Here is a 26,040-nt window from a genome sequence, read left to right as displayed (position 1 = left end):
GCTTATTTTATCCTAAATATAAGATACATATACACATAAAGTAGTAATTGGTATGGTTTAATTTAGAAAAATTAAATAGTAGGAACAAATGTGCCATTCTTAAGAAGAAGGGACCATATAGCTGTTGATATACATTAAGATTTGCTCCAGTACAAATGCATTTTAGCAGAGAGCAAAGAGACTTTAACAATACAAAAATAAACGAAAATGATTTAAGGGGGTTTGTGAAATTAGCCTGCTAAGTTCCTTAAACTTGAGATTGTCATGCTAATGTTACCAGGACGTGAACATGTAATGATTAAAAATAATTATTAATATACCAATTGATAGACCTTGCTAATTTGCTGTATTGAAAAATGATTAAAATACTTGTTAACATCACTTACATACTTATAGTTAAGTACTTGTGCTTAGGTAGGTACTATGGAAATAAATTTACTGAAGTAAAATTATGAACTTATCATTTCTCCCACTCACTCTGGTTCTGAAGGTTTTTCCATTCTTAAATATGGATTGCAAGTGAATCCAATTGATTTAATGTAAGAAGCAGCAGGCATTACCATTTCAAACAGTGGAGCATATATTCCATGCCCGCGAGCTAGTTCTTCAGGTTTTTCTCCAACATTATTAACCATCTGAGCCACTTGCACACTGTTTTCATGAAAGAGCAATGTGATAATAGTAGATTTACTGTGACTTTTTGCTGCTGCTAAATGTAGTGGTGTTTGATCTGAAATCAGGAAGACATTTTTGTTACTGAACTTGTACAAAAATATTTCTTTTGCTACATGCTTTTATCGCTGACTGTACTTGCTATTCTTAACAATTCCTCAAGACATTTTGAATAGCATGAACTAAAAACTCAATCTGGTTGAGTTATACCATTTCAAACCCTGCATCCTGTCGTAAGATCCGCTCCATGTTGTCAATTATCAGATAATTGCACTTTTTATTGAATCATGGCTTTTGGTATGACTTGAGATACACCAGTGATGGGTCATAGATAGGTTTTAAGTCACTATAGTTCGTTTTATTTAGCATTAGAAAGAACTTGAAAGAAGGTAAGCGATCTTGACATGTCTTTTAAATGAAAAACGCTTTTTTTAAATCAGTAACTATTACTTATGAAAGCAGAAGAATATAAATGATCGTATTAGATTCATAATTGTTACATATGTGCTATTATCTATAAAAAGGGACCTTATTGCCGATGGCGCTTACGACATTGACATCGATAAGCAAAAAACGTAGTAGTTTAATATTGGCGATTCTGGCACATGTTTAGTTGTTTTGATTCCCAATTTAGCAATTAAGTTTCTTTGAATACTGGAACAGTCAATGTTGCTGTCTATCCAATGCGGAGGTCAATTTATGTTATGTGACGCTGATGAACTGATCAGTCATGTTGTGCTAGAAAACTTAAATCGGATTTAAAGGTCCCTTTGTAGTTTTTTATAAATAACTCTTAAACGGTGACCTGTAGCAAAAATGTTGTGATACATAAGTAATCTTCATAAAATTGTCTACATTAAATATTCTATACGCTTTTTCGCTAGGATCAATATTTAAAAAAATATTTAAGGGAGAAAGTTAATTATAATCAATTGTTAATATTTTTTTGTAAATAACTCGTAAATGGTGGCCTGTAGCAAAAAATGTTCTGATACATAAGTAATCTACATAAAATTTTCTACATTAAATATTCTGTACACTTTTTTGCTGGGATCAATATTTCAAAAAATATTTAAGGGAGAAAGTTAATTATAATCAATTGTTAATATTTTTTGTTAATAACTCGTAAACGGTGGCCTGTAGCAAAAAATGTTCTGAAGCATAAGTAATCTACATCCAATTTTCTACATTAAATGTTCTATAAAAAAATTCGGTAGGTTCAATATTTAAAAAAATATTTAAGGGAGAAAGTTAATTAATGGGGAAGTTAGTGCACTGAGTTGTCCCTTTTGTCCCAGGCGATGCCGCTTGACACAATTGTTCCTTGGATCATACTTAATTGATCTGAAGTCTTAACCTGGATATTAACTTTTGATTTCCCCCCAAAAAGGGAGAGGAGAAAAGTGGTTCCGGCGGTACACTGCGCTCTGTTTGATATAAAGCCGCAATCCGATGATTGATTGACATAATTGTTCTCCCAGGAGGTTCGTGGGGTATTTGTCTTTGGTACGGTCGTATAGAGGGCGGCTGGGTGACCTCCAGAAAATTCCGACTTTTGGTCTACCGCTTCCGGTCAGAAAAATTTTTGACGGCCCGGCCAAATGGTCGGACCTAGGTGGGGGATGCTCGACCAAATGTTATAGAGGGACCCTAGCAGTTTTTGACGCCGCCATTTTTTTTTCAAAATGGCCGACTTTTTTATTTTAATTTTTTCAAGTTTGTCCTAGCGCGCTGAAATTTTGGTCACGGAAACTCGAGGTCCCCTAGATTCCTATGAAAATTTCTTTTTTTGAAAAATGTTTTAATTGCGGAAAAACTGGGCACTTTTATTTTGTATGGCAACTTTTAAACGGTGCGTGATAGGTGGGGGGTGCTCGACCAAATGTCATAGAGGGCCTCTAGGGAAATAAAACTGCATTGAAAAAAATTCAAAATGGCAGACTTTTTATTTTTAGATTTTTGAAGTTGGTCCGAGCGCGCCGAGATTTGGCATGGCAGGAGATAGAGGCCTCTAAATTCCTATGAAAAAAATTATTTTTGGAAAAAACCCAAGATGGCAGAAAAAATGGCAATTTTTATTTTGTATGGCAGCTTTTAAACGGTGCGAGATGGGTGGGGTTGCTCGACCAAATGTCATAGAGGGCCTCGAGAGTAATGGAATTGCATATAAAAATTTTCAAAATGGCCGACTCTTTTTTTTTCAAGTTGGTCCGAGCGCGCTGAGATTTGGCATGCGGCTGACTGACGAACCAAGCAAAATCCTATACAAAAACTGTGTTAAGCGAGCCCGAAGGGCGAGCTTCAGGCTGGGAGTAGACGTGTGCGCCGATTAAAAAACGATCGACGGCGGCGTTTTCCAAAAAATCGCCGGCGGCGGCGTGTTTTCGGCGTAAAATCGACGTGACCTTGACTTTCAAGTTTCTACAGAAAAATCATTAATTTGTTGTTTTTTCTTGAAAATTTGATTAATCCTGAATGGTGGTAAGTGAACTACGTAATCTACGTATAGTTTTGAATAGGTTGTGAGTAAAATAAGGTCGCGTTTGTAAATGAATATAGGATATAATAACTTACTTTTCCTAGTAACTGGCTTGCATTAAGGGGTTACCAGCGCTCGTAGCACGGTCGCATTTTTATCACCTGTCACCATGCCTATCACGTTCTAACAAGTATGTAAGTACGAAAGTGACAGGTATAATGACAGGCGATAAAAATGGAACCATGCTGCCACCACTGGTCCCAATGACTTTCGATCCGATCTGTATAGCTCTGTGACTCTGTTTTCTCATGCTTTCCATGGCTTATCTTTAAATATCCTTGAAATTTGCTAGACATAATGGACTGCTATGGCTTCCCTTTAATGGTTTTCTTGTCGTACTAGCACCAGCCTCACTGAGACGTATCTTCATCTTTCTCGTTTTATCATTGCTGAGGATTGCGACCACTTGTAATTTGTCTCCATTTCGTGCGGTCGCGGTCATAAACCGTGTGGACTGCACGGTGCAGACTGCAGACTGCCACCAGCCATCGACTATCTCACACATGCTCCACTCTGAGCACGTTTGCCATCCATCCTTCACTTCACTTTGCTTGCCTACTGTTCGGTATTGTGAAGTCTCAAGCACCTCGGGCTCGATACCTGCATGAGAAGCTCCGGTTTTTGCAGCGCCAAAGATTATCCACTCTACTCATGTGTCCAAAACACAAAACTGCAGCATTTCGTGGCAGTTTTAAGTATACCGCCACAAAATGCTGGAACTACCTGCCACCACCTTTTAAGCAACTAACTTCTTTACAGTCTTTTAAAGTTAAACTAAAGTCCAAGCAAAAAGTAGTGTCAGAGTCAAATTATACAACGGGACTTAATCGCGTATCTAAGTTTTAAGATTTACCTCCGACGTTTCGAGGACGGCGTTGTCCCCGTGGTCTCGGAGAAGACTGGCTTAAGTTGACATCAGCATCGTCTAACCGCGCGAGTTTTTCGAACTACCCGCACTTGGTCTTGTTTATCCGCTTGAACGTTTTGCGCACTAGGGATGTCACTCTGTCGACACACAACACTAACGATATTCGATTTATCGACTGTCGATATTCGTTTACGCTTACATTTACTAATGACTGGATTCCATGTGGATGAGATCTTGAAACCCTCGTCCCGATTGAAATTACTATGTTTTTTGATTTCAATGGCTTCCCGTACTTTCCTGCTGTAGAAATGACGATCCGTGGACAGGATTTTAGGGTTATGCAGCTCAATCCAGTGGTTTGGTCCTGACTCCAGTAAATGCTCAGCCACGGCAGACTTGTTCACCTGACGATTTTTGACAGCTGCAATATGTTCCTTAACTCTTTCTGCTATTGTGCGCTTTGTTTCTCCGATATAGGAACTACCACAACTGCAATCAATTTTGTAAACGCCAGGTGACTGATACGGAATAACGTCCTTCGGTGACCTTAGGCTCCCTGCTACTTTGAATAAAGGAGTGTACACCGTCTTTATAGAGTACTTTCCAAGTACCGTGCCAACTTTATCGGTTACCCCTTTTACATACGGCAAAAATGCCGGTTGTCTGGAGACATCAGGACGTTTTCCTCTTGACTTCCGTCTGGGTTGCCACTTTTTTACCTTGTACCCGTTCCTCCTTAGTACCTCCTGAATATGCGACATCTCGCTCTTTAAATATTCAGGGTCACACAGATTGTGTGCTCTGTTGACTAACGAGCTAACAACTGATTGTAAGTGACGGGGATGGTGGTGAGAAAGGGCGTTCAAATACCTGTCAGCAGCCTTGGGCAGTGAAGTTGTGGAAGAGATATGTGGATGATGTTTTCTGTATTATGAAGGGTGGGAAGCAGGAGGTGGAGCAACTACTCCGATATCTAAATTCCATTCATCCGAAGACGAAATTTACATATGAATTAGGGTCACAGCGCAGTTTGCCGTTTCTGGACGTGAAAGTGATTGGTCGAGTGGACGGAACCCTAACTCACACAGTTTCTAGGAAACCTACACACACTGACAGGTATTTGAACGCCCTTTCTCACCACCATCCCCGTCACTTACAAACAGTTGTTAGCTCGTTAGTCAACAGAGCACAAAATCTGTGTGACCCTGAATATTTAAAGAGCGAGATGTCGCATATTCAGGAGGTACTAAGGAGGAACGGGTACAAGGTAAAAAAGTGGCAACCCAGACGGAAGTCAAGAGGAAAACGTCCTGATGTCTCCAGACAACCGGCATTTTTGCCGTATGTAAAAGGGGTAACCGATAAAGTTGGCACGGTACTTGGAAAGTACTCTATAAAGACGGTGTACACTCCTTTATTCAAAGTAGCAGGGAGCCTAAGGTCACCGAAGGACGTTATTCCGTATCAGTCACCTGGCGTTTACAAAATTGATTGCAGTTGTGGTAGTTCCTATATCGGAGAAACAAAGCGCACAATAGCAGAAAGAGTTAAGGAACATATTGCAGCTGTCAAAAATCGTCAGGTGAACAAGTCTGCCGTGGCTGAGCATTTACTGGAGTCAGGACCAAACCACTGGATTGAGCTGCATAACCCTAAAATCCTGTCCACGGATCGTCATTTCTACAGCAGGAAAGTACGGGAAGCCATTGAAATCAAAAAACATAGTAATTTCAATCGGGACGAGGGTTTCAAGATCTCATCCACATGGAATCCAGTCATTAGTAAATGTAAGCGTAAACGAATATCGACAGTCGATAAATCGAATATCGTTAGTGTTGTGTGTCGACAGAGTGACATCCCTAGTGCGCAAAACGTTCAAGCGGATAAACAAGACCCGGGTAGTTCGAAAAACTCGCGCGGTTAGACGATGCTGATGTCAACTTAAGCCAGTCTTCTCCGAGACCACGGGGACAACGCCGTCCTCGAAACGTCGGAGGTAAATCTTAAAACTTAGATACGCGATTAAGTCCCGTTGTATAATTTGACTCTGACACTACTTTTTGCTTGGACTTTAGTTTAACTTTAAAAGACTGTAAAGAAGTTAGTTGCTTAAAAGGTGGTGGCAGGTAGTTCCAGCATTTTGTGGCGGTATACTTAAAACTGCCACGAAATGCTGCAGTTTTGTGTTTTGGACACATGAGTAGAGTGGATAATCTTTGGCGCTGCAAAAACCGGAGCTTCTCATGCAGGTATCGAGGTGCTTGAGACTTCACAATACCGAACAGTAGGCAAGCAAAGTGAAGTGAAGGATGGATGGCAAACGTGCTCAGGGTGGAGCATGTGTGAGATAGTCGATGGCTGGTGGCAGTCTGCAGTCTGCACCGTGCAGTCCACACGGTTTATGACCGCGACCGCACGAAATGGAGACAAATTACAAGTGGTCGCAATCCTCAGCAATGATAAAACGAGAAAGATGAAGATACGTCTCAGTGAGGCTGGTGCTAGTACGACAAGAAAACCATTAAAGGGAAGCCATAGCAGTCCATTATGTCTAGCAAATTTCAAGGATATTTAAAGATAAGCCATGGAAAGCATGAGAAAACAGAGTCACAGAGCGATACAGATCGGATCGAAAGTCATTGGGACCAGTGGTGGCAGCATGGTTCCATTTTTATCGCCTGTCATTATACCTGTCACTTTCGTACTTACATACTTGTTAGAACGTGATAGGCATGGTGACAGGTGATAAAAATGCGACCGTGCTACGAGCGCTGGTAACCCCTTAATGCAAGCCAGTTACTAGGAAAAGTAAGTTATTATATCCTATATTCATTTACAAACGCGACCCTATTTTACTCACAACCTATTCAAAACTATACATAGATTACGTAGTTCACTTACCACCATTCAGGATTAATCAAATTTTCAAGAAAAAACAACAAATTAATGATTTTTCTGTAGAAACTTGAAAGTCAAGGTCACGCCGATTTTACGCCGAAAACACGCCGCCGCCGGCGATTTTTTGGAAAACGCCGCCGCCGATCGTTTTTTAATCGGCGCACACGTCTACTCCCAGCCTGAAGCTCGCCCTTCGGGCTCGCTTAACACAGTTTTTGTATAGGATTTTGCTTGGTTCGTCAGTCAGCCGCATGCCAAATCTCAGCGCGCTCGGTCCAACTTGAAAAAAAAAGAGTCGGCCATTTTGAAAATTTTTATATGCAATTCCATTACTCTCGAGGCCCTCTATGACATTTGGTCGAGCAACCCCACCCATCTCGCACCGTTTAAAAACTGCCATACAAAATAAAAATTGCCATTTTTTCCGCCATCTTGGGTTTTTTTCCAAAAATAATTTTTTTCATAGGAATTTAGAGGCCTCTATCTCCTGCCATGCCAAATCTCGGCGCGCTCGGACCAACTTCAAAAATCTAAAAAAAAAGTCGGCCATTTTGAATTTTTTTCAATGCAGTTTTATTTCCCTAGAGGCCCTCTATGACATTTGGTCGAGCACCCCCCACCTATCACGCACCGTTTAAAAGTTGCCATACAAAATAAAAGTGCCCAGTTTTTCCGCAATTAAAACATTTTTCAAAAAAAGAAATTTTCATAGGAATCTAGGGGACCTCGAGTTTCCGTGACCAAAATTTCAGCGCGCTAGGACAAACTTGAAAAAATAAAAATAAAAAAGTCGGCCATTTTGAAAAAAAAAAAATGTCAGCGTCAAAAACTGCCAGGGTCCCTCTATGACATTTGGTCGAGCATCCCCCACCTAGGTCTGACCATTTGGCCGGGCCGTCAAAAATTTTTCTGACCGGAAGCGGTAGACCAAAAGTCGGAATTTTCTGGAGGTCACCCAGCCGCCCTCTATACGACCGTACCAAAGACAAATACCCCACGAACCTCCTTCTGGGAGAACAATTATGTCAATCAATCATCGGATTGCGGCTTTATATCAAACAGAGCGCAGTGTACCGCCGGAACCACTTTTCCCCTCTCCCTTTTTGGGGGGAAATCAAAAGTTAATATCCAGGTTAAGACTTCAGATCAATTAAGTATGATCCAAGGAACAATTGTGTCAAGCGGCATCGCCTGGGACAAAAGGGACAACTCAGTGCACTAACTTCCCCATTAATTAACTTTCTCCCTTAAATATTTTTTTAAATATTGAACCTACCGAATTTTTTTATAGAACATTTAATGTAGAAAATTGGATGTAGATTACTTATGCTTCAGAACATTTTTTGCTACAGGCCACCGTTTACGAGTTATTAACAAAAAATATTAACAATTGATTATAATTAACTTTCTCCCTTAAATATTTTTTGAAATATTGATCCCAGCGAAAAAGTGTACAGAATATTTAATGTAGAAAATTTTATGTAGATTACTTATGTATCAGAACATTTTTTGCTACAGGCCACCATTTACGAGTTATTTACAAAAAAATATTAACAATTGATTATAATTAACTTTCTCCCTTAAATATTTTTTTAAATATTGATCCTAGCGAAAAAGCGTATAGAATATTTAATGTAGACAATTTTATGAAGATTACTTATGTATCACAACATTTTTGCTACAGGTCACCGTTTAAGAGTTATTTATAAAAAAACTACAAAGGGACCTTTAAATCCGATTTAAGTTTTCTAGCACAACATGACTGATCAGTTCATCAGCGTCACATAACATAAATTGACCTCCGCATTGGATAGACAGCAACATTGACTGTTCCAGTATTCAAAGAAACTTAATTGCTAAATTGGGAATCAAAACAACTAAACATGTGCCAGAATCGCCAATATTAAACTACTACGTTTTTTGCTTATCGATGTCAATGTCGTAAGCGCCATCGGCAATAAGGTCCCTTTTTATAGATAATAGCACATATTTGCCGTAACTTATTTTTAAAGACACATCAAGATTGTTTACCTTATTTCTAATGCTAAAAAATACAGAACGATAGGTAATACTGTTCTATTCAAATTTTGTCAGGGTCAAATAATAATTTAAGAGTTACAAACAATTTACCTCCTTCAGACACTGCAGCTGGATCAGCACCAGCTGCCAGTAGCCTTGCAACAACCCAGTAGTTATTCCAATTGGCAGCAGAATGCAGAGGTGTCCAGCCAAACTCAGTCTTAGCATCCAACTTAGCGCCAACACTCAACAAATATGTTATGGTAGTCACATGGTTTCCATAAGCAGCGCGGTGGAGAGGTGTGTACAGATTGCTGTCTTTAGCATTGACTAGATCTGGTTGAGCAGCCAATAGTTCTTTGAGAGCTGCAATGTCAGCATTTTCAGCAGCCCATAGAACATGGTCTACAGGATTAGCTGTAAGAAAAATAGAGCAAAAATATACAGTGACATAACACATCTTACTGTACTATTTAGGTTTACTGTAGAGAGTTTGGAGCATGCTGACGATTTTTACTTTCCAAGGTTAGGAGAAAATATCTTTGTGTTATTTATGTTGTGTGTAGACTTGAAATATTAATAAAATGAATAAAAGGCATCTAAACTTGAGAGGGGCACTTCTTACTGTACTTTTTAACTTGTATATCCTCAGGGAATCAATGCATTTTTTGTTACATGAACATAAAACCTTTGGTTAGGCAAACACGGTTTCTATGTAAAAAAAACAGGTTTTGAAATATTGACTAATAAATTGTTAACGCTGAAGATTACCTTTCGGATCCTTTACTTCCTCCACGCCCTCGTCTGCATCATCCCAGCCAGACACAAACATACCCGAAGTTGCCGGGTTTTTCTTGCATCTTTCTATTTCGTCTTGAATATCATGAAATGACCTGATAGGCTCTTCATTAAACACATCTGCTTCTTCAGAGTCAGACATAGTTGCGATAAAAATGTCTCTTATCCGCGGTTTACACTTATTAAAATTGGATAAAAAAAACTTAAAAACTTAGTATTTACGTCATGACGTCTTGTGTCTTCACCATAGATGTATTATTTTTAAAGATGGAGCGTAAGCCACCTGTCACCGTAGCCTCACACACACAGACACATTTTATGTACGATTTACAATGAGGAACCAGAGGCATGTGGCCACGACGATAAAGTCATATCGATAAACTATACGGCCTTTTTACAATTTAAATTTTACTTGAAAGGATCTAAACTATCTAAAATGAACAGATAACTATTATAACATTAATTTAGAAGTTCTTTACTTATAAGTTGCTCTTAATTATGACCCCGTTATAATTATTTGAATTATTGTCTAAAGGAGGCATGGAACGCCACATATATGTATAAATGTTACATTAAAACCAAATAAAATATGTTTTTCGCAATAATAGAGTTTATTATTATATTATAAAATTTATAAAGTATTCATTATCCATTAGCATTTCCGGTTGTTTATTTTTAGTGAAGGTCTTCACGAAGCAATAAGCAATTGTGACACTGTCAGTTTGACACTATATTCAAGGTTGCCATATAAAGTGGCTCATACACACACGCGATCGCAACAAAGGCGGCGTGCCAACATAAAAGTGATAACACACTATCACACCGCACCGCGACCTTGGTGCATCGCACCCATAAGTGAGAGCGAGAAACAGATATTCCGCTCTCACTTATGGGTGCACGAACGACGCACCAAGGGCGCGGTGCGCCCGGTGCGCTGCGTCATGGTGAGATAGTACCACTAATATAAGTATTGAGTAGGATGGGGCTAAAGGCTTCGTCACACAGGCGCGTTTTCCGGACGCGGCGTGAGCGGGGCGCGCCGCTTTTACATACAAAACGCTCACGCCCCGCCCGGAAAACGCGCCTGTGTGCCGAAGCCTTATAAGATCCATGGATGAAATGGTCTACTGTTGCACTACTCTGATCTAATTTGTTTGGCATTTAAATGTGAGTTAAGCAATAAGTACTGTTTCCCTTGGACAATTTCTCATAGTAGGTATTGTAGTTATGTATATCCTTTTGTTTTAAATTTTTATGGGAAACATTGCCACTGATGCTTCCATTTTTTTCCGCCAAAATTAAAAAATAACACTATTTTTTAAAAGTAAGAAATATTTATTCGTGTTTCCTTTTCTTACAACCTTTCTTTATTGCCACCGATTTTTTAACCTTAGTTGATATTTCTGTATTGATTACATTCTTGGTTTCCTCAATTGCATATTGGTAATCAGAAGAAAGGCGATCGAAAACATCAGGTTCAATTTGTATTTGCTTTAGTTCCGATTTTCCTCCAGACTGTAGTAGCTCCTGCAATAAGTATTTCGTTATTAAGTAACTGAGGGCGGTAAGCTCACTAATTTTACGCATCTTAATCAATGTATCTTTGCTAATGCCTAATGAGATGGAGTATTATAAATATGTATTGTAAATCTAACGATTATCAAAATATGCTAGTTTATACGCGCTTAACCAAAGAAATTCATAAGAAACGTAAAGTACTTAGTGTCAAATATTGTACCCCAAATTTGACAGCTGAAATACGTAGATGGCGCTGTGTGTTTGATAACCTATTTGCCCTGTGATGATAATATAACTGAGGGGCTACCGCGAAAACCAAATTTAGCAAATTGGCGGCATTATTCTCTGTCACTCTAATTACCTACGCCTTCATTGGAGTAAAAGAGAAAGGTCCCCGAAATTTGCGAAATTCGGTTTTCGCGGTAGCCCCTGTGATATACTGATATACAACGGCGCACAACGCACCTACTTCAGCTGTCAATTATGTGGGTAGTTGGGTACCTATAATATTTTAAAGTACTTGCGCATCTTCGTGTTCGTCATTTTAAAACGCCGTAATTATTTGTAAAAGGTACTTATATCCGCTAGCCGCCTAGAAGCCTATAATAGGGTCTCCCATTACATTCTACTTTGAATCTTTTTAGCCTGTTAAGACTCTCGGCTCGCGGCTCGGCCCGCGGCGCGTCTCGTGGCTCGCCTCGAGCGCGTATCGCGTAAGCCCGTCGAGCTACTGATTACACTCACGCCTCGAGGCTCGGCTTGTGGCTCGTCCCGTGGCACGTAATCTCGTCGAGCTAATATATTTTAAACACTAACAGCACGGCATAAGGTTTATAATCGAATGACAAGCCGAACGCGAGTGTTAACGCAAGCGCGCGTCCCGCGCGAGCCCCTTTGGCTCGTGCCCAAAAAACCGCTCCTCCACGCGAGCCAGGCGAGCGCGAGCCGAGCCGCGAGACGACCCACGAGCCCAGCGCTTACACTCTCGTCTCGTGGCTCGCGCGAGAGTCTAAACCGCTTTTTTGACAAATCCAAATTTCATGTCTTGACAAGTCTTGATGTGTGTGGGCGGCTACCGGCTAGACAATAATATAATGGATACCTATATCTATAGTTCGTTCACGTTAAAAATCTATGATGCTCCAAACCAATCAAATCATTCCTAATTATAAAGTATGCCTTGAACTGGTCACTGTGAACTTGATTTTCTAATCAGGAAACTTGAAAACATGATTTTGTTATCTCTACTGAATTTTTAACGCCAACGAATTATTGACTATAACTATATAGCAGCATAATTTAAATTGTTAAAAATGTGATTACCTTGAACAAATTCATTTGATTGTGTTGTAGGATAGTAACAGCATGGCCTATCCGGCCAGCTCGTCCCGTGCGGCCTACTCTGTGTATGTACGTTTTGATGTTCCGCGGGGGATCGTACGACACGACATAGTCACAGGAGGGAATGTCTATACCTCTAGCTAAGGCGTCAGTGCTGACCAAGCTGAAACAAAATTCAACTGTTACTATCTGATCAAGTAATCGTAAAATAACTTGATAATTAGACATTTAAAGATGGGTAAATAATATAAGTATAGGTCCTTCTACATTATAAATTTGCGTTGAAAGTAGGTAGTTATTTATAGATAGCGTCACATTCGCGAAATATAGGTCTAAAATTTACTTGATGTGAGATGTGAGGTGCTATTTAGAGAAAAAATGTATATAATTATAAGAGGAAGGCATTAGTTCTTTAAGAAAGGTAAGTACATACACATTGATCTCTGATTGAGTAAACTTCTTTAGAACCAAGTCTCTGTTTGATCTATCCAATGCTGCAGACAGGTCAGCAACCTTTAGACTGCCTTTTCCCCAAACATCTAAAAGCACAGAGAGCCTATGTGCAGATTGAGCTGCATTAGTAAAGCATATGACTTTATCCCACTTCTGTTCTACTAAGAAATGATAAAGTATAAGTGGTTTTTCTTCAGCACCACAGGTCACATATTGTTCGGTCAGCTCATCTGGTGTGGTATATCTTCTGATACTGTCTTCATCCTCTAAATGAGTTATTGGAGCAGCAGAGAACAGTTTCGGTTGGAACAACCCCCATCTTTCTAATTTTTCTGGATCTTGTGAAAGTGTTGCTGAGAAGAGTAGTTTGTGAGGGGGAGGATTCTGTTCATTCAGGCTATTCCAGTTTAAATTGGGCACTTTTCCTGTCATCAGCTCATTTTCCAGCTTAATGTGCTTATCTAAATGGTATAACCAGTCGTTTTGGATATGGTCCATGATTCTGTCAGCTTCGTCTATTACAAGGAATTTGAGATGCTTTAATGAGAAACCCTCTGTGTTTTGGATGTGCTCCACTAATCTTCCTGCTGTACAAACTATGATATCAGCTTCACTTATCCAACCTGCAGACTCAGCTGAAATAAATATAACTTTATATAATTTTAATTAAAATAATTCTTCTCTGAAGCTTTTATGCTTTATTAGTACTTTTCTGTGCAGAGCCATCACAAATTATCATTCAAATTATTTTAAGAAGCTCTGACTTCATGGTAATATTGACTCCAAAAACCACCAGAATATTTATATAAATTAGAATTTTAATTATCAGTCAGTAATGCAGATAGAAGACTAACATGATCAAGATTTTATCCAAGCTATTTTTTTTTAACTTGTAATGTTTAAAAATTGACATACTGTATTTTACAATTTGCTGCTGTTCCTTGCGTAATGGAGTTGATGCACTCAAAAGTACAACTTTAAGCCCTGTATTAGTGCAATACTTTTTGAAAACCTTTGACACCTGTGTTGCCAATTCTTGGACTGGTAAAACAATCATTGCTCTTACATGGTGACCAACACTGTTCATTAAAACCTGAAAGTATAAAAATGCAGTGTTATGGAAAACTGCTCTTAACATATTTTGCTATATATACAATACAGATAATCTTTATTGCACATCTCAAGACAGAAAACAATACAAAGAATACAGAAAATTAAGAAGAGGTAAACAACAGGTGGTCTTTATTGCTCAAAAGCACATATTCATCAAATGTTTTTTTTAAACACTATTTCATTAAAAATAATTTATTATAGGATTTATATGTTTAATCTTTTAAAACCAGTTTTAGTCACTTATTCCATCTTGATATTGAATACTTTGACTTTACAATAAAGAAGTTAATTTAGGTGTCTTTTTGTGATTTACCTGAATAATTGGTAAAACAAAGGCTAGTGTTTTACCACTCCCCGTTGGAGCTGAGACGCAAACATCATGCGGCCAGAATGGATGAGGCAATCTATTTTCCTTAATAATAAAAGGAATGACTTGCTCCTGAACTGGAAAGAAATGTGTGACCCCCTCACTTTTGAGAGTAGTTTTTAAAGTGTCATTCAACCAATCCTGTTCATCTACAACACAAGTCAACTTCTGTAAGTTTGTGGATAAACTGTAGGGATGAGACAACCAGTATGGTAACACTCTTTTAACCTGAGAAACAAAAGGCAAACTATTAATTTCATGAGTATTGTACTGTGTGGTTAAACTAGTCAAATTGAGCCTTAATACAATAGAAATGGATAGTACATTTAGCAGCAGAAGTAAGCTAAACAGGAGAGGTATTAGAAATTAACTCAGTGTAACATTATTGTTAAAAAAATAAGAGAGTGTGCAGGTAATTTTGAACACTTCACCCACTTGGCTACGTCTGCTGCTGATTGTACTAAAATGTGTAATTTTTTTGGAGTAAATTGTCTGAAATAAATTGTTTTTATTTTTTTCATATTCTTACCTTGGTCTTTTTCTCAAATCTGTCTGTTCCCAAGACTTTAAACTCAAAATTAGGTTTGTTTTCCACATTTTTCTGCGGTTGGATAGTATTAACAACTTTGTTGTCAACTGTCTCATCTTTGTCTTCTTCGGTTTGTAGACTGATTGCAGGTTTCGAATCAAAAGAATGATCGCTTTTTGTAGATGCTGTTGTATCCTGTTTCAACGTGATAACATCTTGTTGCTTAAAGGTACTGTGTGTTTTTCTCCTCTCTTCAATTTTTTGTTTTAACTTTTGCAACTGTTTTGTTTCATGAGTAACTAAATCTATATCTTCTCCTGGATCACGGTACCTTGTAAAGTAAAGTACACTTTATTTATTAGCATTCAAATTAGTATTTTGGAACCATTGACGATGTATATTTCACATGAAGTCCCTACTCTTATTACAAATTTACCTGTTTATAGTAAACAAATCCATGATTAGTTACAGAGTATATAATGTCGTTCATTAATTTATTCCTTAATTATAAACATTTGAAACCTTTTGAAACTTGCTTCACATTAGGTTAAATAGGTTATGTTATGTGTCAATATTTCAGTATCATGTTCACGATGTGTTCACGTTAAATTGACAGCTGTCAGTTACACTAATTTAAGGCCCGTTTCACACTATCGCACCGTACCGTATGTGCGTCGCACCGTCGCACACATATCTTTTACCACTTTTAAAGCCACTTTTAACACACTACTACACCACACCGCGACCTCGGGGCGCCGCAGAAAGAGATATGTTTCTCGCTCTCACTTATGGGTGCGGCGCACCAAAGTCGCGGTGCGCGGCATGAAGTTATTCTAGATCCGTGGTGCGCGGGCGTTAGTGTGTTATGGCTTTTAAAGCTGTCAATTTTATTGTGCAATTACTTATTCTCCAGGCAAAGCCAGGCAAGGTCCAGTTGAGCGGCAGACATATTCCCCAATCCCCATGCTAGCCAATCTCCAGTGCCCAGAGAACTCTGTAAAATTTCCTCGTAAATTTGTTGGTCAATTGATCAAGCGGTTTGATCAATTGACAAAATGTTAGCTTGTCTTGTGCAATAAAATGGTTGGTGTAAAGATGCATGAGAACAAATATACTTGGTCAACCAGATCTTGTCAGTAGAAAAAGGCGGCAAATTTGAAAAATGTAGGCGCGAAGGGATATCGTCCCATAAAAAATTTGAATTTCGCGCCTTTTTTTACTGACAAGATTTGGTTGACCAGCTATAGTTTGCGCGTTTTATGTTTTATCTCTTTCCAACGATACAATTTTTTTCCTCACAAAAGTCATTGTCACTTGCATTTTTCAATCTGTTCATTTTCATTGGTCATTGGAGCATTTGGAGCATCACCGGGCGGAATCCTTTTTATTTTCGGTGGTTTGCGACTGCTTTGAGTAAATGTTCAAATGTTCCTTCCTCGCGTGTGTTGTGTGAAAATTATAATTTTTGGTTAGCAGTCTGTTTGCTGGAGTTGTTAAATTTTCTGTTGGAAGAGCCGCAAACTTGTCAAAATGGCTATTGTCTCTTATCAAATTGCGAGTCTTCTCGAGAAGGTAAGCCGGTGTTCTTTATAACACACATAATATGGTTCTATATTATTTCCTGACGACAGTCATTTAATGTTTATATCGTCCTTTAGATGACGTCTAACGACAAAGATTTTCGGTTTATGGCTACAAATGATTTGATGACCGAATTACAAAAGGACAGCATCAAGCTGGATGATGATTCGGAGAGGAAAGTTGTAAAGATGCTGCTTCGTCTGCTTGAAGATAAAAACGGCGAAGTTCAGAACTTAGCTGTCAAATGGTGAGTTTCAATCAATAACCTATAAAACCTATATTGTTGTTTATGTTTGATTCCTTCTAATGCCATTAGAAAATAACTTTATATTTTTAAGAGTGCATTTGTGTATTATTCAGTTAATTAACATCGTGTTATGTATCTCAAACTTGCAGCCTTGGTCCGCTTGTGAATAAAGTAAAGGAGTATCATGTGGAAGGCATAGTCGAGACGCTGTGTGCCAACATGCTATCGGATACTGAACAACTGCGAGACATCAGCAGCATTGGTCTCAAGACTGTGATATCGGAACTGCCTCTGGGCTCCAACACACTGGCCGCTAATGTGTGCAAGAAAATAACTGGCAGGTTGAGCAGTGCTATTGAAAAGGTATTTTATTACTATTGGCACCATGCACAATGGCAGCACCGCCTAGCGTTCGCAACATGGTCGGCGCTGTCAAATAGCGAGCGCAACAAAATAAACATTATTCCTTAAAAATATTTACTATAATGTACTTAACAATGTGCGGAATCTATTCGTATTTAATGTTAAATACACCTGGTTTTTTCTTTAGTGAAAACAGTAAGAATTATCTGTGTATTTTATATTATTCGGTCAATTTCCTTTGTTGTTGTTTCAATGAAAAAATGCATGTTTCACTATGTTTTGATGACTCACTTAGTGATCCTCTTCCTGGGGATACATACGATGCTTGCAATTATAAAAACTTTGACCTTTTTCACAGGTTTTAATCAACACATTTTATGTTAAAAATTTATGTTCTCCCGCTTAATAGGCACAATGTCTGTTGTGACACTTGTGTGACTTGTGACAGACGACAGATAACCCTACATGCCAAAAGTGTGCTTTTGATGGGCTTTCAATAACTAATATTACAATCACTTAATGTTGGTACACTGTATTAGCCATACTATTTTATTAACATACAAGAAAAACTCTGTGTTGACAATAGACTAGATAAAATGTTTAGCCATTACGTTGTTAAGCCTGGAATAGTACTATATGGTATAAAAGGCTAATATCTAGCTCGGCGTTGAAAATATATAAAATTTACTATTACTGTTTCGTCCAGTATTATTGCAGTTTACCACACAATAGCTATTGTGACCCATTTTTATCGTAAGTATGATTATAAAGCTAAAATAACTGAGAAGTATGGGAATTGACAGAAACACGGTTACCAATCTTGTCATTATTGGCCACATCAAGCGCTGCGATCGTTTCGGCTTCCCCAACCACCCGCTTTGCACGGAGCGAATATCATTAATTATAATTTTTTTACAAGAAAAATTAAGCAATTTGACTTCAACATGAGTTACATTACATAGTTATATACTTTATATTCCATCAAAATTAAAAAGCACCATAGCTAGGACCTTAGCAGGATAGTTGAAATTTACTTCTGAACTACTAAAATTGTAGGCATGATACTTTGATCTTGGGCCCAAGACACACTTGTAAGTTTTACTTACTTAAGTAGGGACACAGCTATACTACAGAATGAGAGATGAATATTGTTATCTCATTCTAACTAAAAGTAGTGTGTCTCAGGCCTAAGATAAAAGTTTGTTAAATTTGTGCTTTTGGTTACTGATTGCTTTTTTTTTCAGCAAGAAGACGTGTCAGTTCAATTGGAAGCTCTTGATATTTTGGCAGATCTGTTGAGCAGATTTGGAGGGTTGTTGATTTCATTCCACCCCGTGCTGTTGAATTCTTTGCTTCCCCAACTGGCTTCTCCACGGCAGGTAAAGAAAAACAAGAAACATGATCATATTTAGTCCATTAGATATACATTAGGGTGTTTCATTTTTCCGAATTTTCGATTTTCATCTGACGTTGCTCGAATTCTGGTTCTTCCTGATTAAAAAATATTATATACCAAAAAAAAAAATCGGTGAATATTTAGTTAGAGGTTGCACAACATCAATAAAGTTTACTCAAATAACCAACGCTACATCGACTCTACATCGGAGGGTAGAAAATGGTTTAAGCGGCTACCATCAAAGCGATGAGTAGTGTGATACTGAACCTTCTACATATAAATCAATTTTAAAATTAGTAGTTAACATGGATTTTGGTCACTCGATAAATGTTCTAATTAAGATTTTTCAGTTTTTCCACCTGTTTCCAAAGGAAAAGTGGTTTTATTATGTTATAGATGCAAAATTCAGTTTTTTCATTAGATTTTAGTATCAGTTCATTATATTTTGTTATTAAAACAAATAGACATAGACATAGACATAGAAAAGTTTTATTCAACATCACATGAAGTTGCAGAGTTAACAGATAGTGTAACACATTTTTACAGATGAACCTTAAATTTAGACTTAAAAACTAAGAAATTGAGTTGTACATCTAAGGGAGAAATATTAATGAGTGTTAAATAGGAGCTTGCCTCAGCATAATGTTGCAGTATATTTAATTATTTACTACAACGCTGGTTTTCAGGCAGGCCCTTGATACATTATCCCTTACTCGCTGTAGTCGAAAACTAAACGCCTTACAGTTATGTTAACAAAGTGTGAGTGTGAACTGTATATGCTAGAATTTGGAAAGAACAATAGTAGCTATGGTGTAAACTAAACTGAATGGAAATAAAAGGAAGTATATGATCTTATAAGATGGATAAGATAGATAATGATATGAATGTAAATATACTTAATAGAGGTAAAAAATAAAAAAATAGTTCTCTCTCCACATTTTCAATTGCACAAATTTAATTAACCTTTAAACGTTAATCGATTATTATGAAAATTGAAAAAGATCGTTTTTAGAGTGGGGAGACTCGATTGGTGTTGCTCAGTCAGGAAAAAATATCACAACTTTTTTTTCTCCATACAAAAGTGAAACACCCTAATATACATTCATTAGAATTTATGTGTTAAAAATATTTATATGTATGACCTTTGCTGTACTTTAAATTCTTATCAACTTTCTGACTTATTTATTTATTTATTTCATTTTAGACAGATTTAGACTTAGGTTTAACCAATCTCGGAATTATCCAGGTTGATGAAATTCCTTTGATAAGAATCTTTACTAAGTTTGTCATATACATTTTATGATTCTACCCCTCCCCTGTTTGCTACATGGTCACATTTGGCAACCTCCTCACTCCCTCTTGTGTTGTTTCATATTTGGCAATTTTATTTTTAATGGAAACGTAAATACGAAATAATGATTATTTTTATTAAAACATTTACTGGCAAAAGCAACATTAGAAAATGAACGGAAACCAATTAGAAACAAAAATTAAATGATAAATAAAACTTTCAGTATAAAATAAAAACTATTTATTTGTGCAGCAAAATCATAACTCATAACCATTTTCCTGTATAAGTTAATTTTAAGTCGCAAAAGAGTTTGTAAAATTTTCATGACCACCTCCCACCCTTTAGAAGTATGATGTAATTAATGGATAACCCTTTATCACCTAGCTAGTTATTTCAAATATCCATTGGTTCCAGGCCGTCCGCAAGCGCACCATAGTAGCACTGTCCCACCTGGTGATGTCATGCAACTCTGCTCTCTATAACAAACTTATTGATCACTTGCTGGAGGGACTGGGTTCATCTACATCGTCTAGTGTCAGTCGCACTCATATTCAGTGTATTGCCTCTGTGTGGTAAGAGTAAATTCTAACTCCATTTATCATAACACTTTTATTAATTTTTGTCTCTTTAACAAATGTAAATGTATTCTTTCTGGTGCGTACAGTACTAAACTTAAAATACACTGTTTGTTTATAGACTAGTACCTTTTGCGATGTACCTATGTAACTATGTTTGTATCTTTGTATCCTGGGACTAACTCTACCCATTCTAATCTAACAATGCATTGTTACCAAAACATTCTAATAGTGAGTTTGGTTTAGTGCAGAATGCACCGGAAACATCAAAGTAACTAATAAGGACAAACAAATTTCAATGGCATTTTATGTTTAAATAATCAAATTTCTGTGCTAATGTACTTTTATATGAACTGTTTATACGACAACGGTTTCACTCACTTCAATTCAGTCGCCGCGAGCACTCGAGCCTAAGGACCGACCCCCGAAGGGCCCGAAACATGTCGCCAATAGCGTCTAAAAATTCAAGTGAGTGAAACCGTTGTCGTATAAACAGTTTAAAATATGTCTCACGAAAGTTTAATACTTTTATATGTGTAGTCGGCAAGCAGGTCACCGGTTCGGTGAGCAGCTGTGGCGAGTGGCGCCGCAGGTGCTCGAGCACTCGAACGACGCCGACGAGGAGCTCCGCGAGCACTGCCTGCAAGCCCTGGAGGCGTTTGTGTGCAAGTGCCCTAAGGAAGTTCAGCCGCATATCCCGACAGTAAGCACATCAGTCTAAAGCTTTGGATTCCTCCGAAAACGGTGCCGTCATATTACGGCCGCCATATAGCGTTGACTGACGTCACTAGAACGTTGTCGTTTTCTAGACGGCGTTACGTTACGTTGATTGTCAACGTAACGTAAGATGACGGCCGTCATGACGGTGTCGATAGTTTCGTGAACGTTTTATTAGATAGCGGTGACGCCATTTTGAATAAATGACACGAGATTTGAATAAATGATTCCGTACTACGATTATTTTCCTCTTCTGATGATATTTCATCCTCCAAGTAAATCAAATCAAGCAAATCTTGTCAGTAGAAAAAAGCGCGAAATTCAAATTTTCTATGGAACGATATCCCTTCGCGCCTACATTTTTCAAATTTGCCGCTTTGACCTTGGTGGCTGACGGTGTGTTATGACGCCGTGATACTTTCCACATGTCGTCACCGTAAAGACGGCCGTCTTTTGCGGCCGCTATATGACGGCACCGCTTTCGGAGGAATCCAAAGCTTAAGTCAGAGTTAAGTCAAGTCTAAGTTAGTTATAAAACATAATAAAAATATTTTATTTTATCATTTAATAATCATTATCGCAAAATTTGCCTCCAGATCATCGAGCTATGCCTCAAGATGATCACCTACGACCCGAACTACAACTACGAAGATTCCGAAGAAGGCGGCGGCGGCGAAGACGAAGAAATGGAGGATGAAACGGCGGCGCCCGACGCGGACCCCGAGTCCGACTCCGAGGAGTACTCTGATGACGACGATATGTCCTGGAAGGTAATTACTGCTAGGTCTGTAGCACCGACTATATAAGAAGATTACGAAGAAGGCGGCGAAGACGAAGAAATGGAAGCTAGGTGAAACGGCGGCACCCGACGCGGACCCCGAGTCCGACTCCGAGGAGTACTCTGATGACGATATGTCCTGGAAGGTAATTACTGCTAGGTCTGTAGCACCGACTATATATGAAGATTACGAAGAAGGCGGCGAAGACGAAGAAATGGAAGCTAGGTGAAACGGCGGTACCCGACGCGGACCCCGAGTCCGACTCCGAGGAGTACTCTGATGACGACGATATGTCCTGGAAGGTAATTTACTAGGCCCCTATTTCAATTTTCAGGTGCGACAATTGTCGACATCACTGTTACTGGCCTCCATAGACTACGGTAACGGCTTACCATCGGACGGGCGGTGTGCTTGTTTGCCACCAACATATTAATTTAAAAAAAACTCCATTATATCGCCAATAAATAAGTACTTATTTTGCGAATTGTCACAAGAAACACGACAATTGTCGCGAAATTCCGACACAGAACTCATTTCCTATCAAGAATTACCGAAAGTTCTATTAAATCGTGTGACAATTGTCATCATCATCATCATAAACTTCGAAAGAGAAATACCTGTTTTTTGCCGATATAATAAAGTTTTTTTTTAAATAATACAATGATGGTGGGAAACAGGAATACGGCCCGCCCGATGGTAAGCGGTAACCGTAGCCCATGGATGACTGTGACGTCAGCAACAGTGACATTTGTCGAATTGTCGCACCTGTCGCCGTGGTGAAATAGGGGCCTGGTCTTTAACACCGACTATATAAGAAGATTACGAAGAAAGCGGCGAAGACGAAGAAATGACGAATTAATGTGCTTTGTAGTGTATCATTTTATTAAGCTGTTGATATTTCTAGGTGCGACGCGCGGCAGCCAAGTGCCTCGAGTCCGTCATTTCAACTCGGCACGAACTACTGGCTGAGATGTACCAGACGGTGTCACCCGCTTTGATCGCTAGGTTTAAAGGTGACTATTTAATTTAAAACCTTTTATTTTTGTAGGTTCATTAAATTTTATATTAAAGGAAAAATGGAAAAAGTTTTGCTTCCGGCAGGACTTGAACCCGCATTTCCATTCGCTTTCCATTTCGCTTTTTCCATTTTTCCTTTAATATAAAATTTGGAATATCGCTCGCAGACGTATTTGCTTGTTAAAAATTGGTTTCGTTAAATTTTCTTTTTCTTTTGTGTTGTGTTGCTGGAATGATTAGTAAAGTAACTCTCAAGTGGAGGACTCAAATCATGAAAAAAAAATCAGAACTTTTTTTAGTTTTTGAAACAGAATTGGATGAAAATAAGCTAGTAATGTGTTTTCTTTCTTGCTAAAGCGAAAGTACGCCGTACGGCTCCATTGGATTGATTTTTGATAATTTAGGTAGTCAAAAAAAACGAGTCATACGACGCCCGTATGTGTATATAACTCGTTGATTTTGATAAATAATTAGGTGACATAATTTTTTTTCTTAAGAACGCGAAGAAAACGTGAAATGCGACATTCTGAGCGCCTACACAGCGTTGCTGCGCGCCACACGTCCCCCCCCAGCGATGCAGTCCATCACCCCGGCCGACAACTCGCCGCAAGCTCTACTACACCAGCGGGCAAGTATTCCTGGCTAAAGGTTACGAAAACCCTTGTTTGGAGTAGGGTTATAGTTTGTAGCTTTCTAATAGACCCCGAAGGCTAATCCTATTGTCTATTGTTAAGAAAAACCGCTCGTGCCACGTGCCACAACCACCTGCATAAAAAATCGGTACTTCGGTTACTGAGTGCCGGCGAGTCGAACGCTACAGAACCAGTCTAAAATGTGTCATCGAGATTCGTAACAAAGGCGCGTTATCGGAGAGCGCACCTACACTGGTTTTTTGAGCGTTGGACTAGCCCGCGCTCAGGTGCCAAATAGAATAATTAGGACCCTTTTTTTCAGGTAAGTAGCACGTGCGGTTTTACTGAACAATAGACAATAGGATCAGCCTTCGGGGTCTACTAGAAAGCTACAAACTATACCAGATACAAATTTTGAGTTTCCTGAGAAAATTTCTGATTTGCGAATATTTTTCCTGACACTCATATCGTCTCTTTCCGGATTTGGAAAGAAATGAATACTTATTTTTTAGATTCCTTGACGTCTCGAAAAACGTGTCTAGGATTTTAATTTTAAGCTAATTAACACAAAAGTTGTGGCCAGAAAACCAGTTTTTGGCCCTAAAATTGTGCAATTTTGATGCCAAATATCTTGAAAACTGTGAACTTTGAAGTAAATATGGGATATTATATTGCTTAAAGCCGTTGCTGTTAATATGATAAGCTACAAATAACATTAGAATCCTAAGGGATTCAGATCGAAGGTCATTGGCGTTAGCCCCTTAATTCAAAAAAATCCTGACATTTTCGTGTTCCGTCCGCATTCCTGACAAAAGGCCAAAATTCCTGACATCTGGTAACCCTAGTTTGGGGGCAAGGCAATGATATTATATAAACTATAGATAGGTTATACTCATACTTGAGGAGCACAAAAAATACTTCCATATTTGTTTCCGTGCCTACAAAGAAATTTGTTATTTTTGATTGATTTTCTCATTCCATCCATCATTGTCACACTCGTTGTTGAACATAAGGTAGTCTCTTTCTCTTTCGGTGTGCGGGAGCTCGTTAGCACGTGCACATTTCTCGCTTGTCCAGCCGCGTCTAAAGTCAACTTGTCCAATTTGTCACAAGGTAAGCGCTTCAATTTTGGAACGCCTATAATAATAATAATAATAATGACCACCAATGACCGAAGTCTTCAGTAGTGCCATCAACATGGAGTTTGGTGTCGATAAATGTGCGGTTATGCATGTACAGCGGGGGAGGGTTGTAAATTCAACAAATTTACAACCTTCTGAGACAATGTCGTTCAGATCTATCTCTGAATCAGAAACCTACAAATACCTTGGTATGTCACAGTCGTTGGGTATTGAGGACGAGGGTATTAGACGGTCGGTGAAGGAGCGCTTTTTCAGTCGGCTCACAAAAGTCCTTAACAGTCTTTTGTCAGGAGGCAACAAAGTGCGCGCCTTCAACGCCTGGGTAATGCCCCTACTCACATACTCCTTTGGCATACTAAGGTGGACTCAGACCGAGCTGGACGCCCTGGATCGGAGGGTCCGATCACTGCTCACCGCACATCGCATGCTACACCCACGCTCGTCGGTTATGAGATTGTACATCCCACGGAAATGTGGAGGCCGAGGCTTCCTAAACGCCAAGGATCTCCACAACCGCGAGGTGTACAATCTCAGGAATTATTTCCTTAACAACGAGTGTGGGATGCATCGTGATGTGGTGGCAGTAGACAGGAACCTCACGCCGCTCTCCTTGGCAAACGAGAACTGGCGCAAACCTGTGGTACTAAGTACTGCGGATCGCAAGGCGGCATGGGAGAGTAAGGTGCTACACGGGCGGTTCTACAAGGCCCTCACGGGACCCGATGTGGACCTGCTCGCGTCGGTGAACTGGTTACGATTCGGGGACCTCTTCGGAGAAACCGAGGGTTTTGCCTGTGCAATTGCGGACGAAGTAATGATGACGAACAACTATCGGAAATATATCCTGAGGGACGGTACGGTCGACATTTGTCGGGCATGCCGCCGTCCCGGAGAGTCACTCAGGCATATCATTTCCGGTTGTTCTCATCTTGCTAACGGCGAGTACTTGCACAGACATAATCTCGTAGCCAGGATTATTCACCAGCAGCTTGCTCTTCTATACGGTCTTGTGGACCGCGAAGTACCGTACTACAAGTATTCACCTGTGCCGGTTCTCGAGAATGGCCGTGCCACGCTCTATTGGGATCGATCTATTATCACTGACAGGACTATTGTAGCCAATAAGCCTGACATTGTGATAATAGATCGAGCGCAACGCCGGGCCGTGCTCGTTGACATCACCAT

The 26,040-nt window shown here is 39.1% G+C and overlaps 3 protein-coding genes across 4 annotated transcripts in view; 1 reads left to right on the top strand and 2 right to left on the bottom strand.

Moving 5' to 3' along the window:
* Positions 1–323: 323 nt before the first annotated feature.
* Positions 324–9,974, bottom strand: LOC134647210 (ankyrin repeat domain-containing protein 49-like). Its single transcript, XM_063501434.1, has 3 exons — positions 9,768–9,974; positions 9,108–9,413; positions 324–730 (listed from the first exon to the last, which is right to left on the bottom strand). Exons 1-3 carry the CDS (start codon positions 9,934–9,936, stop codon positions 474–476), a joined length of 732 nt encoding a protein of 243 aa, XP_063357504.1. The 5' UTR covers positions 9,937–9,974; the 3' UTR covers positions 324–473.
* A 1,134-nt stretch (positions 9,975–11,108) lies between these two features.
* On the bottom strand, positions 11,109–15,589 carry LOC134647208 (probable ATP-dependent RNA helicase Dbp73D). Its single transcript, XM_063501433.1, has 7 exons — positions 15,552–15,589; positions 15,116–15,446; positions 14,533–14,814; positions 14,022–14,199; positions 13,087–13,741; positions 12,636–12,816; positions 11,109–11,321 (listed from the first exon to the last, which is right to left on the bottom strand). The coding sequence occupies exons 1-7, from the start codon at positions 15,572–15,574 to the stop codon at positions 11,130–11,132; spliced, it is 1,842 nt and encodes a 613-aa protein (XP_063357503.1). The 5' UTR covers positions 15,575–15,589; the 3' UTR covers positions 11,109–11,129.
* An 823-nt stretch (positions 15,590–16,412) lies between these two features.
* Positions 16,413–26,040, top strand: part of LOC134647259 (cullin-associated NEDD8-dissociated protein 1) — a 35,646-nt gene continuing 26,018 nt past the window's right edge. Inside the window, exons 1-9 of one of the 2 annotated variants that reach the window (XM_063501534.1) lie at positions 16,413–16,687; positions 16,774–16,943; positions 17,093–17,306; positions 18,551–18,685; positions 20,408–20,565; positions 21,109–21,271; positions 21,882–22,055; positions 22,969–23,077; positions 23,579–23,709. In XM_063501534.1, the coding sequence (XP_063357604.1) occupies positions 16,646–16,687; positions 16,774–16,943; positions 17,093–17,306; positions 18,551–18,685; positions 20,408–20,565; positions 21,109–21,271; positions 21,882–22,055; positions 22,969–23,077; positions 23,579–23,709 (1,296 nt within the window). In that variant the 5' untranslated portion in view covers positions 16,413–16,645. The remainder of the gene's footprint in view (positions 16,688–16,773; positions 16,944–17,092; positions 17,307–18,550; positions 18,686–20,407; positions 20,566–21,108; positions 21,272–21,881; positions 22,056–22,968; positions 23,078–23,578; positions 23,710–26,040) is intronic. The other variant, XM_063501535.1, reaches the window with a different exon arrangement.

This window comes from Cydia amplana, chromosome 4 (assembly GCF_948474715.1).
Source record: "Cydia amplana chromosome 4, ilCydAmpl1.1, whole genome shotgun sequence".
NCBI lineage: Eukaryota > Metazoa > Arthropoda > Insecta > Lepidoptera > Tortricidae > Cydia > Cydia amplana.
Note: the sequence above shows the minus strand (reverse complement) of the source record. Positions and strands in the feature narration are given on the sequence as shown.